The sequence below is a fragment of the Canis lupus genome, chromosome 5, assembly GCF_048164855.1.
Source record: "Canis lupus baileyi chromosome 5, mCanLup2.hap1, whole genome shotgun sequence".
Taxonomy (NCBI): domain Eukaryota; kingdom Metazoa; phylum Chordata; class Mammalia; order Carnivora; family Canidae; genus Canis; species Canis lupus.
In genome coordinates, this window is record NC_132842.1 from 21484177 (window position 1) to 21500352 (window position 16176).

The window sequence follows — 16176 nt, forward strand, 5'->3', positions numbered from 1 at the left end:
ACGGAGGCACCCAGTCTGAGTCTTCGAATTATGGGTGGCTCTCCACACAGACATGGATGTTTCCTCACCGAGACCCAACCACCGTCTTAGAGCCGTAGCTCAGTAGAATCAACATCACACATTTTAAAGGCGAGGCTCTGTTCCTACGCCCTACGGGCCTCGGAGCCTGCAGCCAGGACCAGGGCAGCGCGCCAAGGGAGGTGCTCCCGGTTGGTGACAACAGGCCCACGCCCAGGGAACGCGGCGCGCCAGCCCGGGCGAACACCGAGCACCCCACCTAAGGCCGGGGCTGAGACCTCGCAAGCCCGCGGCCTCCAGGGAGGTCCGAGGCTCTTCCGGCCCGCCACTTCCGCTTCCGGCGCGGCGACTCCCGGGCCCGCCCGGCGTGGGGGGGGGGGGGCGGAGGCGGGGGCGGGGCGGTCGCGAACAGGGAGCCGGAAGTGGCCCGGCACTTCCGGTACGGGGAAACTCCTTGCTGCCGCTCGGGGCTGGCTTGACAGGCGCGGTGTCTGCAAGTAGCTCGGTGTCTCCTTGCGTCTTCCTCACGTCCACGCTCCGAGCTTCGTTTGCCGCAGCTGTCCCGCCACTCCTGTCTCCGCAGGCGCCCCTTCCCCATGTGCCGGGGCAGGAGTCCTGAAAGCGAAGACCCGCTCGCCGGTACCCCATCATGTCCGAACTGACTAAAGAGCTGATGGAGCTGGTGTGGGGCACCAAGAGCAGCCCCGGCCTCTCCGACACCATCTTCTGCCGCTGGACGCAAGGTACCCTGGCTGGGCTCTGGCTTCCCTGCACAGAGCCTCGCCGAGACGCCTCTGGCGCCACAGCTCCCCCCCCCCCCCCCCCACGGCTTAACCCCCCTCCCGCCCTGCACTCTTGTCCCACTTGTCCTGCTCGGGTCTGAAACTGGACTTTCTAGAAACGCCCTGCCTGCCTTGGGGGTGGGGGTGGGGGAGTGGTTGAGCTGGAGAATGGTTACAGCGAGATGGTTACACTCAGGACCCGAAGTGCCTCTGCCCCTCCCTGGGCTGGAGAGACGGGGTGGTGATGGGGTGGTGATGGGATGGGGGGGGGGGGTGACACCGAGGGCGTGCCCTGTGCGCCCCCCCCCCAGTCTTCACCCCCCCCCCAACAAGGCTTCACGTTATTGGTGTTTGCTTTAATTTTGGGAGAGAGAGCCAAGTCCACTGGAAAGTCAAAGAGCCTTTGTTGTTTGTATCTTTTTTTTTTTTTTTTTTTTTTAAGATTCTATTTATTTATTCATGATAGAGAGGCAGAGGGAGAAGCAGGCTCCATCCCGGGAGCCCCGACGCGGGACTCGATCCTAGGACCCCAGGATCACGTCCTGGGCCAAAGGCAGGCGCTGAACCGCTGAGCCACCCGGGGATCCTCCCCTGTTTGTATCTTAACGATGTGGTTCGACGTAGGAGTCGGTGTATCAGTAGAGGGTTGCTTGCTGTCAGGTGCCCTCCCGACCCAACGTATCCCGGGTTTGGAGATGGGCTTAGTGATCTCTGAGGGTTAAAAGGAGCGTGGATCATAGCATTTCCTGTGCTGGTTTAAGGTTCCACACAGGATTTTGGAGTTACGTAAGGAGTTTTTTATTCATACGAGTACTAATGAGATAAAAATTGCCATTTATTGAATTTCTGCGCTGTGCCAAGCTCTGCATTAGGTACTTCATACTAGTAGTTAGTTACCTGTGATTCTTAAATTATAACGAAGCACTGCGTCGCACACTAGGTAAGGTGACTTAGGAAAGACTTACAAAGTTAAGTGAGGTGAAGAGCCTTTGGAGTAGGAAGGGTCGTGTAATGGAAAACATCACAGGCCAGTAAATGATAGCTGTTCAGTGGTTGTTCAGTCGTTTATTTAGACAATACCAGTTCTCAAAGGATTTAGGGGAATTTTAGCGTAGTGACTCCCAAGTTCCTATTTCATAGTGTGTGTTTTGTAACAAAAATTCGGGGTTTAAGTAAATCCCTTCCTCTCTCTCCCAGATATGGCTCATTTAAGAGCTGGTAAAATTAGACCATAATGTATTACGGGCAGCTTATTGAGTCCATCACTCTTGTTTTGCAAATGAGGAAAATGAGTGGTGGGGCTAAATGAACAGGCCAAAGTTGCACAAGTTGATAGAATGGGAGCGAATTTACAAGTCTCCCAGTTCTTAATATGGCTCTGTTTTCACTTGTTCCTTTGAGTTTCCAAACCTTAACATGTAATTAGTTTGGCTCTTTTTACACATTTTAATTACATCACTGAAGTCATATTTTCTGAAATCTTGGACGCCTGCATTTGCAGATTTTAAAGCTTACCTTCTACTTTGACTTCATTTATCCTAATAGTGAACTGCCCTGAGGTATAAGGGGCTTTGAAGATTTAAGAAAAATTGTACTTCCTGTGTAATTAGTCAGCATTGATTAAGCATTTACAACATAGAATAAGATAGTATTGAGCCTTTATGTTAAAACTGCAGATTCCGGGAGAATTCGGAGGCCTTTCTAAGGACTGGTTAAGCGAAGACTTTGGAACAGGTGTATTTTGGTCCCAGGTTCAAATGATTTGACTTAGTTAAGCCTCAGTTTCTTTCTCTATAAAATGCAGATAATAGTAGTGTCAACCTTACAGGGTCGTTGTGAGGATTGAAGGCATGTAAATCCACTGAGGCACTTAGCACGATATCTGACATTGGAAATTCTTAGGACTTCATTTAAAAAGTATTTAATTGGAAGGCTAAGCCAAAGATCACTCTCTGGCCATGACCTGATGATTACAAGAAATTATTGTTTATTTGACGAATACTTTATTTTTACTTTCATTATTTTTTTTTTATTGAAGCAAAGAGGATACGTGATAATTATTACTTAAAGTACGACGTTATGACATATGAGAATACTGTGCCAAGAAATTCCTTAACAGGATTCATTCAGCCACCACCTTTAAAGATATCTTTAAAGATAAAGATTTTTTTTTTTAGAATATGTTTATATTGTGGATATATAATTCTTCATGGTCTTATATTGATCAAGATTTTCAGGCAACCAAATATGTATTTTTAAGTTACCACCTCTGAATCAGAGGGAGGTTGTTAATTGGCTTTGCTTTGTTAACTGCCGTATTCATTTATTCATTTAGAGACAAAAATCATTGCTGACGATTGCTTTGGCAGTCATTTGGGATTATGAGAATAGGCACAAGACACTGCTGCACTTGCCTTACAGCATTTGTAATGTGACACCACCTTTGGCTCTATTTCCTAGTCTGTAACTTTGCTTTGACAACTGTAATCTTAAGAGTTTTTTGGAAGCAAGTTAAAGGTGTAAGATGTTTGGGGTAAGTATTTGTGAAATTATGTTTACATTTTTGAATTAATATTGATCATGTTAATTTTTTTTTGACACATTAAGACAAGCTGCAGGAGTTGCTGCAGCACAGAGTTGGATTTTTTAAATTAATTTGGCAGTTTCAGGTAATATGTGAAATCAGTGAGCCACAGAAGTGGCACATCGTTGTTTGAACTCATTTGGCAGTTTTAGATAATTCTCTCCTGCAGTTCCTTTTTCTTTGGGGGGAAAAAAGTTTGGTGGGGTTTTTGTTTTGTTTTGGGTTTTTTGCCAGTTTTTCTTTGAAAGACAAATTACATAATTTAAAGATTTGCAGTTGTTATTTTCTGACTTGGAAATTGAGTCTCCGGCTTTCTTTCCTCCTGCTTAATTTTCTGTGATCATTTTTTAAGAAAAGTATATTTTCTACCTCATTCAGAAGCACCATTTATCCTCTTTGTCCTTCTTCCCACAAACTACAGCAGTGTTCCAGGCCTCTGCAAGTCAGACTTGGTAGGTAGGATGGGAAGGAAGACAAGTAAGAAGCATAGCAAAATGAAGTACATGTAATAGTTATGAGCATAGTTATGCTCATAGTTATGCATAACTGAGTTATGCAGTTATCTGAAGAGTGTTCCAGGCAGAGAGACTAGCTGTTATAAAAAATGTGATGCAGGGGGATCCCTGGGTGGCGCAGCAGTTTGGCGCCTGACTTTGGCCCAGGGGCGCGATCCTGGAGACCCGGGATTGAATCCTACGTCGGGCTCCCGGTGCATGGAGCCTGCTTCTCCCTCTGCCTGTGTCTCTGCCTCTCTCTCTCTCTCTCTCTCTCTCTCTCTCTCTCTCTCTGTGTGACTATCATAAATAAATAAAAATTTTTTAAAAATGTGATGCAGAATATTCCTGGCTTTTTGTTTAAGGAGCAGGAGGGAGACTAGTTCAGCTGAAGATGCAATGAAGGAAAGGAAGAGTAATAAAAAATGATGTGAGAAATCCCTTTCAAAGAATGACCAGTAAAGCCTTATAGGCCATGATAAGGGCTTTGGCATTTATTCTGAATGAAATGAGGGGTCATTGCAGGGTTTGGAGCAGAGAAGAGACATGGCATGACAAGTTTTTAAAAGGACTGATCTCACTGCTGGGTTTGAAGATAGACTGTAGTGGCTTGAGAGAGACAGCAGGATCAAATGAGAGACATTTGCAGTAGTGGTGGCTTAGTTGGACCAGGACAGTAGTGCTAGGGATGGTAGCAAGTGGTAGATAAACCAACTTCCAGCAGAACCAAAATAAGAGTCATCTAGAGCCGACAGGAATAAGTACTAATCTTATAAATGAAAACATTTTGACTTATTGGGAATTTCTGTTTTCTTTTTAGTATTGATTGTCTAGTTCAGTGTTCCGCAAACTTTTTCTGTAAGAGAGTCAGCTGCATTTATTGTTCTGTCTCAATAGTAATCTCTGCCATTGCAGCAAAAGCAGCCCTAGATAATATAGGTATGGCGGTGTTCCAAAACAGCATTTACAGAAACAGGTCAACCCCTGATCTAGATTATAAGCTCTTAGAAACTATTTTTTTTCCTTTTTTCCCTTTCCCCTAAGCTTTATTTATTTATTTATTTATTTGTTTAACCTATAAGATTAACCCAAGAAGGAGAAATACATTTCCTATTTATATCAGTTCATTGTTTTGGGGGGGGGCTTATGGGAATGGGTTAGGGAATAGAGCTACAGTTGATTGAATTTGAACCTGTGGTATATGACAATTTTTGTTATGTAATATGAAAAAAAAGTTTAACAAATAACTTAGGATAAGTGAGGGATCAGTTAAAATATAAGTATCAAATGTATTTATAAGTTAATACATTTATTATTATAATAATTAACATTTTACCAAAGTAATAATGGTAAGTTATTATTATTACTACTACTACTACTACTATTATTATTATTATTATTATTATTATTATTATTATGAGAGAGTTAGCATGCATAAGCAGGGGGAGTGGCAGAGGGAGACAGAATTTTCAGCTGGCTCCCAGCCCAGGGCAGAGCCCAACTTGGGGCTTTGTCTCATGACTCTGAGATCATGACCGGAGTCGAAACCAAGAATCAGACACTTAACCGACTGAGCTACCCAGGCACCCTGAAACACCAGTATTGATTAATTTTTTCCAAAATGAGGGTAATGTGGATCATATCATTTCAGAAGTGTTTGTTGTTGGACACCTTTTATTTTTCTCAAGAATGGATATTCTTTTCTCCAACCTATCTGAATCATGTCACCTAAAATCCAGTTTTTCTAAACTTAAAATTTACAAGTTTATATGACAAAGTTAATTTCTTGGTACTTTGAATACATAATGTGTTTTTTTAGTTCAAAGTAACTATGATAATTTCTTACATTACACCATGCTTTACAGTTTCTGGAAGTCCTGTTTAATCCTTGCAACAAACATGAGAGATAACAAAGGATAAATGTAGTTTTCCTTATTTTAATAGATGAGGAAAATAAGGCACAGCTCAGATTTGATTTAACCAGTATTATCCAGTTTGTAATGATGATCCAGGTCTTTCTATGGGCTTTTGTTTACTTGAGAGCCTAGAATTATGGAGGCAGAAGTTAAAAATTGGTTTGAATGATATAGATACAGAGTAAGTCATGTAAGAGTAAAATATGGGAAAATTACGAAGAGGTTCATGGCTCAGGTTTAAATTAGTTAAGAGGTATAAAACAGATTTCTCTGTCTTCAGTACTATGAAATGTGATACAAAATTACATATTTAGGATTAGATGGCTAATTTCAGATCTAATCAGAAAAAAACATTTTGTGAAAAGACAATTCCTTTTAAAGATAGGAAATATTGAATACATGAATACAAGAGAAATAACTATATCCTAAAAAATTTAAATTCAAGTGAAACCTTATTGTAAAGGGAGAAGCCTACTTAGCTTACTCCTATTTTAGAATACTTAATTTACATTTAGTTGACTTTATTTCATTTTGTGCCCTAATAGCCTTTGTTCATTATCACTTAACACAGTCAAACATGTATACTGTAATTATACAGAATATTAATGTAATTAAACAGAATTTGGAATACAGCAGATCTGCCTAGAATTCTCTCCATGAGGTTTTTATATCTAGCTTACAAAAGCAACTCACTATAATGCTTTTCAGCTATAAGTCCCACTCATGAATCTTGAAAACTACATTACATTATTAGTAATTCTAAGGAAGGTAAGAATGCATTACTGATTCATGTTTATTACATACCCCGAAGTTTGACAGAACCTAAGTTCGCCTCTACCCTTAGGCCCAACATCAGGGATCCTTTCCTTATTTCTAGTAGGAACAGAGCTAGACGGACTGGGGGACCTCTTGGCTGTATCTCCTGTTCTAGGTTGGACCTCTGTTTGGTTATCTTGACATGATAACCAGCACCATCAGATCTCATTTGTCCTTATTAAATTTGTTCTGTGCATTGTACTGTTTCTCATCCTCCCCGTAGCCTGTTGTCTATTCTGTTTCTCCCATGCTGCTGTGTATCGATGGAGAAAATTGTGGTCAGCATCTGCACAAATGTAGTCCTCAAACCTTAGCTGAGCCCTCAGTGTTTGTCTCAGTTCTTTATCTTGTCAGCCTTTCTTAACGTTTTTCAGAATTAACATTCTCCTCAATTTTCTCTCGTTCCCCTCATTCTTACTCAGTAATATCACTTCCTCTTTGCCTGTATATATAATTTAGAAGCCTGTTAAGATTCACTTCTAGGCCAGTGGCTCTGAAGATTTTGAACTCCAGGCCGTATTATACTCTGAAAAATTATTAAGGACTTCAATATGAAAAATAAAATTAATGAGACCTGAGGTATTGTTTTACATTCCTGTAAATCTCTTTGATGTCTGGCTCATTAGAAGATAGCTGGATCCTCACATTTACTTTCTGTTCAGTCTGTTGCGGTCATGTTGTTAGGAAGTGTAGAAAATCCAGCCTCACAAAGATTGTAATTGGTAAGGTGAGAGTCTTACAACAGCCTTTTCAGATAATTGTGGCCATCTGTCTTTGCTACTACACCACAACTTGACAGGTGGTAGTTTCTTAGAGGTTATTTGCAATATGGAATCTGAGCCACATGAATTCATTGGGAATTCATTCCCAATGAATGAATTTTTTGTACTCTGTTAAATTGAAAACCATTGGTTTTGTCTTATATTTTGAGTGGACCTTTACTTGAGCATTTATTTCTAACACTGTGCATTAGTTCTTTAGGAGTCATTGGTCCACTGGTTTCTGCTGACATTTCCAAATGATAATACATTCCTTTTGACAGTATCAACAGTCCTATTACTATCACCACTGGTGTCATTAGAAAAATATCTAAGAATTGAGTCACTGTGTCAAGTTCACGGTGCTGGATGCGGGTTTTCCAAAATTTTAGTTATTGCTTGAAAGCCTGAAATTTTATCACTGGCAAAAATAACTGTCAGTTATTTTCCTTGAAGTATCAAGCTCACATCCTTCACTTCATTCACTTCTGAGAAAGGGTTTGCCACAAACCCAAGTCTGAGTAATCATAGTCTGTCAGTAGCCTCTCAGAATAAAAACAGTGCTCTACAAAAAAGTACTTCCAGCTTGCAATTCCGAAAATTACACACATGCTTTTTCTTGAGACAAAGATCAGTCATCATCAAGGTATGTAGCAGAGGTGCTTTATGGATAGTTGCCATTTTGTCATGCAGAATATTTTTTAAAAGAACACTTTATTCAAGGTCAAGATTTAATAAAAGTAGCATCAGTAAGGGCATTCTTTAGTTAAATGGCTTTTTCTTTATGTTTGAAAGAGGGTGGTTTTATTTACCAGGATGGTGACTGCTAGTACAGTTAATGACACTGCCTTCATGTGTTCTAAGACACCAACAGTAACACCCACCATTGCTATTGTACCGTTGCTATGAATGTCAAGTGTAAAGGTCAAATAATGTCTTAGTATCCTCATATCCTTATGAGAATTATTTTTACCTCTAGTAGATCCCTTGAAAGGGTTTCAGATTTCCAAGGTTCTGTAGACCACACTTTGAGAACCTCTTTTTATCCAGTCCCGTCTCCTGCCTCCATCACTACACCACCACTCTTTCAAGACTTGGAGTCTTTAAACGTCCTCCTTCTCATATAATCACTCTTCTCTTTTTAAACTCATGGCCCTCAGTCTATATAAATAATAATTCTTTATCCAGCTACCCTTTTCAGGTTACCATTTTTTTTACAATAATTTTTACCATTATTTTTGTCCAACCTAGAACAGGAGATACAGCCAGGAGGTCCCCCACTGCATCTAGCTCTGTTCCTAATGGAAATAAGGAATGGTTTAAAAAAAAAAAAAAAAAAAAGGTGAATCTCTTCACTTGTTTAAAAGTAGATCGCATTTACTTTTTGTCCTTGGATTCTGAATCACACCTCAACCCTTTAAAGTGGTTTTTCTCTCCAGTGCTCTAGGTTTCTTTTTTTGTATTTTCAGTAATGTGCTTAATCCAGTGTTTTAATTTATGTTTTTACTCAGTAGCATTTGTAGCAAATGACTACTCTTTACTTCCTGGAGGACTTCAGTGTGTTTGTTTTTCTCTTACCTTTCTAATCTTTGTCCTTTGCTCACTCAGCCTCTGCTTATTTTTTAACGTGCCCAACTCTGTCATCTTCGCTTTACATGTTCTCATTTACTTTGACTGCCATGTTGAAGATAATTCAGATTGCTGTGTTTAATCCTAATCCCAATTCCATCATCTTTGTTTTGCATTATCTCCTTTACTTTGACTGCCATGTTGAGGATGATTCAGATTGCTGTGTCTGATCCTAATCCCTGCCCTGAGTTCCAGACCCATATTTCCCCACTTCTAAATGTTGCCAAGTGGTTATCTCACAACTAAACTTGGCATACCTAGAAACAAAATCCTCCGCTATCTTTCCTTGCAGCAGTCCAGAGAGCATGAAGTACACAATATACTAGGAAAACAGTAATAAGAGAACAGGCAAGATACATGTAAGGCAAATAATAAGTAAATAAGCAATAATATAATATAGTAATCACAGATTATGAAAAATACTGGTTGTGCTGGGGATGGTAGGAGAGACCTACTTAGGTAGGATTATCAGGGAATATCTCTGAGGAGTTAACACCTAAAATGAGTCCTTAAGAATGAAAAGGGAAAAAAAAAGAATGAGAAGGATTCAGCTTTCTGAAAAGAGAAGGGGAAATGAATGGAGAAGGAATAGAGCTAACATAAAGATCTTGGGATGTTCTAAGGTCACTGTAGATAAAGTGAGAGTGAACTGAAGAAATGTGGGTTTGATAGTTATGGTGTCTTTTAAAGACATGAAAAGGAGTTTGACTTTCATTCTAATTGCCATGAGAAGCCACTGAAACGTATTAAGCAGGTTATGATAACATCTGATTTCCAAGTCTACCATATTCCTTTGGTAACTCTATGGTGAACAAATGACGATGGAGTGGGATCGGTGGGGAAGAATGAGGACATCTCATTGGAAACTCTTAACGGTACTCTAGGTGAGAGATGACAGTGGTTTAAACTTCAGGGTAGATCAGAGATGGGCTACAAATGGACATCTAGAAATCACGGTTTGGGGTCTTGAACCAAGAAGATCTTGCCTTAAAGTGACAGAGAAAGGTTAGCAAGTGTTTCAAGTGCAGGGCACAATATATTCAAAAAGGGTAAAAAACCTGAAAGAAAATAGATATTTGAGGACCTGAAAGAATCTCAGCCTGAAGTCTAAGAGGAAGAATGGTAAAGGATGAGTTAGGAGATTTAGGTAGAAACCAGATCATACAGGACACGTTAAGTAAATTAGACTCTGTTTATGTCTAGAGTTGTAATCTGGGCTGTATTTGAGGATTCCCTGATTATAACCAGTAATGGGAATCTTGGGAGTAGATGAGTTACCCAAGGAGAATGTATGAAATGAAAAGAACATAGATCCTAAAGCCAAGACATGAGGAACATTAGCTTTGAAGAGGAGTTGACCGAGGGGATGGAGAAGAAACTGAAAAGGGAAATTTGTAACAAGAGGGACCAGTAAAGCCAAGGGGCAAGGTTTTTCAGAAGAAATCTGTGGTTAGCATTTCAGATGATTCTCTGGAGAGTAATTGAGAAGAGCTTGTGAAATCATCTGTACTGTTCATTGACCGAGTTGGTGAGAATGAATTTGGTGCAGTCATAGGTTGAAAACCAAATTTTGAGGGTTGAATAAATTGTGAGGTAAGGAGATTGAGACAGTGCATTTAGACAACTAAGTGGGCTTTGAAAGGGTGGTGGTTGGAGTTTGGGGTGGGTTTTTTTCTTTAATGGTCAACTGAATTTTTTTAAAAATTTAGACTTAACTTTTTTAGAGAAGTTTAAAGTTTATAGCAAACCTGTGGGGAAGCTACAGAAATTTCTCACATACCTCCTACTCCCACAGCATGTATAGGCTCTGCTATTATCATTACCCCCCACCAGAGTGGAGTATTTGTTAATAAATGAACCTGCATTGACATATCATCATCACCCAAGGTCCATAGTTTACAGCTCAGTCTTGGTGTTCTACATTCTCTGGGTTTGGACAAATGTATAATGACATTTATCCATCATTATGGTTTCATAGTATTTTCACTGCACTAAAAGTCTTCTGTGCTTTGCACATTCATCCCTCTTCCTCTCTCCCTCCACCAATCCCTGGAAACTACTCATCTTTTTACGGTTTCCATAGTTTTGCCTTTTCCAGGATATCATATAGTTGGAATCATATGGTATGTAGCCTTTTCCAATTGGTTACGTCCCTGAGTAATATGCACTTAAGGTTTCTCCATGTCTTTTTGTGACTTGTGAGCTCATTTATTTTTTAGTGCTGGATTATAGTTTGTTGTTTGGATGTACCACAGTTCATTTACCCCATTCACTTACTGAAGGACAGCTTAGTGGCTTCCAAGTATTAGCAATTATGAATAAAGGTGCTAGAAATATCTCTGTGGAGGTTTTTGTGTTGACATAAGTTTTCAGCTCTTTACTCAAAGTGCTTTTGATGGATTCTTAAGGAGGATTTTTTTGTTTATAAATATGTAAGATACATGTTTAAGTCCTATTTGAAAGAGAGGGATTGAAAGGTTAAGAGAGAGGAGGTGGGATGGAATAGGATCCTCTATGCTATTTCTTATCTCAGTTGCTCTCACCTGGTGTCTCAAGCTAGAAACTTCAGTCTGCTCTAATTTCTTTGCCCCACTTGCACATGCTCATCAAATCTTAATTTTTACCATAGGAAATACTGTTTAGGTGCAGTTTCTTCTCTCCACACTAATGTGAATTTTATTAAGTTGATACCATCTCCATATGGCTGTTCAAACAGTCTCCTCCCCATTTTATTCCTTTAAAAAAGAGGGGAGAAAACAGTATGATCATATTACAGTTCAGTTAGGACTTGTCATGGTCTGGCCCTTCCCACTATTAACCTCTTGTCCGCTTTCCCTCTTCCAATGTACCATCTTCCCCATGCTACCCCCATACTATCCCTCAGCTATATTAAATTTTCCTCTGCCCCATAAACTTGCCCTGCTCTCACCAAACCTTTTTCCTTTTAATAAAGGTGTTTTCTTCACCTAAAAATCATTCCTCATCTTCATCCTTGCAAATTCCTATTAAAAATCACCGAGTCCCCTGTTGTGACTTGACTCAGAGTAAATCATTCCTTTCTGTATCCAATAATACTGTATTCATACTTCTGTTTTATGTTCATTTGTTCATCTGTCTGTGTTCACCTGTATCATTGGCTCCTGTAGACCAGACACTCTGTCATTCATGCATACATGCTGGATGCTTGCTGTAGTATCTTAGGTTCATTAAATGTTTGTGGGATGAATGACTAAAACTACAACAGTTAGTGAAACTTTACGTATTCCAAGCATATTGGAATTGGAAACCATCATTTTAAAGATAACTAGACAGAGATCTAGGGAGGCGAAATGATTTCCCAGCAGTGTTACAGAGAGCGTCTGTCACTCAGTCCTCTGGACTTCTGGCCCTGTGCTATCTGTAGGAACATCTACGGGTCACTCTCAGTCAGTGCTGGCTGGGTAATAGCGAAATTAAGATAGAGCTGGTTTGAACACATTCACTGTCTATGATGCCATTTAATTTTTAGTTTATACAATATGACTCAAAGATTGAAATGCAAAAAGATTCTGTATGGAAAGGGTCCTAAAAATTCTGGTTGAATTCAGTAGATAGACTCATCTTTCTTCAAATAAGTTATTTAATTTAGTGTTCTTTTACAGAGGTCCACACTTTATCCCCCTAGTCCATTTAGAGGGATCCCTAGGTAACAAAATTTTGTGTGTGCATGTGAGAGAGAATGAGAGAGAGTGCGTGCGTGTGTGTGTATGTGTGTGTGTGTGTGTCTGTTTACATGCATTTGGGGCACAGGGATGGGAGCATAGGCTCCAGATCTTTTTTCAGAGGGTTCCTTGATTCCCCCCCACCCCCCCGAAAGTTAAGAACCATTGTGCCTAAATAATTTGGAGATATTTTGCTTTTGTAATAAGTGATCTTTCTCAAGCAAAGTACATTAAAAATTCTTTGGGCTGCTGTTTGAATTACATTTTTAATCTTTGCTACTTGCTTTCATTTTTAGGGTTTGTGTTTAGTGAATCAGAGGGATCTGCATTAGAACAGTTTGAAGGTGGCCCCTGTGCTGTTATTGCACCTGTTCAGGTAACATAGACTACTTTACCAACTCCTTAGAGGGACATGTTCAAACGTTTCATACTTGACTTTTCATTTTCTAAACTGTCTATATGTAATGAGATATGATCAGTTATCTCTTTTGTTCATGTAAATTACTATAAATATCCAAAATAAAAAGTGAATTCAGAACATGGGCAGGTTATACAGCAATAGCCTTTCAGCTGTTTTTATTGTCAAGAAAACGTAATATGTGTTCCCTGACATTCAGAAAACGAGGAATTAATGATAATGACCTCTTTCTAATACAGTGATCCTGTCAAGTTATGATTTTTTATGCCGTTGTTAGGTATATCATAGCAATAGTATTATTTTCATTTCTTTATGTAAAAATGATTTTCCTACAAAGTTGAAGATCAGTTAATATCTTCATGCTCTAAAACCCTACACATTTTAAAAATAAGTTGTATTTTATAGTTGTAGGCTGTAGCTTTGGCTTTTAAAATAAAATCGTAACAACTGACTTCAGAATTTCCACAATTTTTTTAAAAAGATTTTTTCTTTGCACAAGATAGTGTTAATCTGAATATATGTGTATGATTTTGCATCCTAATGTGTTGTTCAAATTTCAAAGGCTGATTTGCTGCAAATGTTACGTAGTTAAAACCATGAATTGAATTTTCAGTTTACTTTAATACCTAAATTGTCTGAACAGCAGTGTCATTTCACAACTGTGCTAAGAAGAGCTGGAATTTATTATGTTTTAATCAGCACGTTTTGAAAATACATATTTAATGTGATATATATTATTCATTGGGCATAAAGAATGCATTCCTGAACTGTTAGCTGCAAAATAAATTTGTCTTATACCCCACATTATTAAATTAAAAATTTATATGATTCCAAAATATATCCTTTATGGATCATCATTTTATTTCTTCAAAGGGCAAAATTGATTTTTTTTTTTTTTTTGCTTTAGTGGAATTATAAAAAAAATTAAGAAAAATTTGAATGTTTGAATGTTGCCTGGGAGTTACTTAATATAAATTTAACTGTAAATTAGTAGTAGAGTTGTTATACTTTTAGGCTGGGGCAGTTTTGGTTGCTAGCAGAATCTTATCTGAATTTGAAGATTCCTTGTCCTGTCTGTATTTAAATTAGGTTATATTGACACTGCCCCTACTGGATTTTTACTAAAAGTCTATTTTTACTAAAAGTCTATTTAACTATATTGTTAAATGCGAGATGTACCACAGGAGTCCCCTGTTTTATAAAATTCAGTATATTTCCACAATGATAGCTATTTTTGCAAGGGATGATTGTAATGTTCAAAGCCCTCTTGTATCTTTGAGGTGGTAATTTAGTTTCATAGTTACATAAATCTTTTCAATCAGAAGAATTTTGTGTTTTTTAAAAATATTTCAATGTAAAAGTCAGAACTACACCATTGAGCCTAATGAAGGGAAATGAGCAAGTCCTAGATATTAAAACTTTTTTAAACTATAAAAATTAGAACATGATACTCTTGCCAAAAGAATAGGCATATTATGGAACCTAGTAGTTAATGCAGGAGTAGACCACGTTACATATAGCAATTTACCGAGAATTTATTATGTATCATGATAAAGAGGTAACTATAAATCAGTGGTAGAATAAAATGAAATTTGATGAATGTCACTGATAAGAGTGGTTGCCAGTTTGAGGGGAAAAAACTGAATGTAGGTCATCTGATACCATGTACCAAATATGTTCTTGGTACAATATTTAGCCACAGAAAAACAAATGCTACTATATTGTCAACACTAAGAGAAAGGGTGAGGTCCAGGCTCAGGAAAATATTTGCAGTGACTATTAGCATTAAGTGGATATTGTTTTTCTTATACAATGAACGTGTACAAATTGGTTAGAAAAACACTAAAACTCTAGTGGTGAAATAATGTGTATGCAGTCATAACAGGTGGAATAATGATGGACAGCCAAAGAATCATGATGTTCATCCTCACTAGGAATCCATAAAAGTACAAATAAAACAGTAACTAGATTCTATTACTTACTCTAAGTTTTAAATATAAAATAATTGCCAGTGCATGTAAGAGTAGGATGATGCTGGCATATTCATATTGCCATATAGTACATTTGTACTTTGATTTGGGGAAAGAATTTACATTATAACAGGAACCATAATGCAGATTTTTTTTGACAAAATCATTGTATTTCTGTGAGTCTTTCTTAAAGAAGTAATCCTTAATATGGAAAAAAGTTGTATTCAGTATGAAGTTTTTATATTTATAGTAGTAAAAGAAAAAATTTATAAACCTAATGTACTGTAGTTTAAATGTGAAATAAGGTTTGAGTAAATTTTGATAGCTCAATCGGCAATTAGAGATTAAGAATTATAGTTATGAATCCTGTGGGAAAACAGAAAAATGGGAAACATAATCACATACCCATTATGCTTCTCACTTGTAATAAAAATTTAAAGCAGGTATAAAAGAAAGACTGGAAGGAAGCATATCAAAGTATAACAGCGATCGTATTAGTGGTGAAATAATGGGTATCCCACCTCACTTTTCCCAAGTTTTGTAATCTAGTTATATTCCTCAGTTTTATGGTTATTACCATACTAGGGAAAAGTTAGAAGCCCTTATTTGTAGTATTTGTAGAATTTACTTCTATTAAGAATGTTAGACTATTCCTTAGTTTTTTGTTCAAGCACTTTGAAATGATTGCTTATTAGGTGCCAGGTACTGTGCTAAGTGCATTATGTAGATTATTTCATATAATCCTCACTGCAACCTTTTAAAGTTTATGCTATTATTATTTTTGGTTAGTAAAGTAGTGGAACCAAGATGCACCCCTAGGTGTGTCTGACCTCTTAGCAATACACTACAGCTTTCAAACATGTGAGAAGCGTCAAAGAACTTCTTTCTTGGATCTGCCCCCTGTAGATTCAGATACAGTAGGTGGAGCCTAAGGATCTTCATTTTTAATAAACAAGTCAGGTGACTAGGATGGAAATGATCTTTCAACTGCATTTTGAGAAGGAAACACTATACTGAGCTGCTTTCTATCAATTCATGAGTGTAACATAGTTGACGCACTTAAGGAAAGTGAGAAAGCAATTTGTTTTTT

At 38.3% G+C, this 16176-nt stretch overlaps 1 protein-coding gene across 3 annotated transcripts in view; it reads left to right on the forward strand.

Moving 5' to 3' along the window:
• The first annotated feature begins 443 nt into the window (after positions 1-443).
• Positions 444-16176, forward strand: part of MINDY3 (MINDY lysine 48 deubiquitinase 3) — an 84071-nt gene continuing 68338 nt past the window's right edge. For 2 of the 3 annotated variants that reach the window (XM_072825687.1, XM_072825688.1), the window contains exons 1-2: positions 444-761; positions 12995-13074. In XM_072825687.1, the coding sequence (XP_072681788.1) occupies positions 668-761; positions 12995-13074 (174 nt within the window). In that variant the 5' untranslated portion in view covers positions 444-667. The remainder of the gene's footprint in view (positions 762-12994; positions 13075-16176) is intronic. The other variant, XM_072825689.1, reaches the window with a different exon arrangement.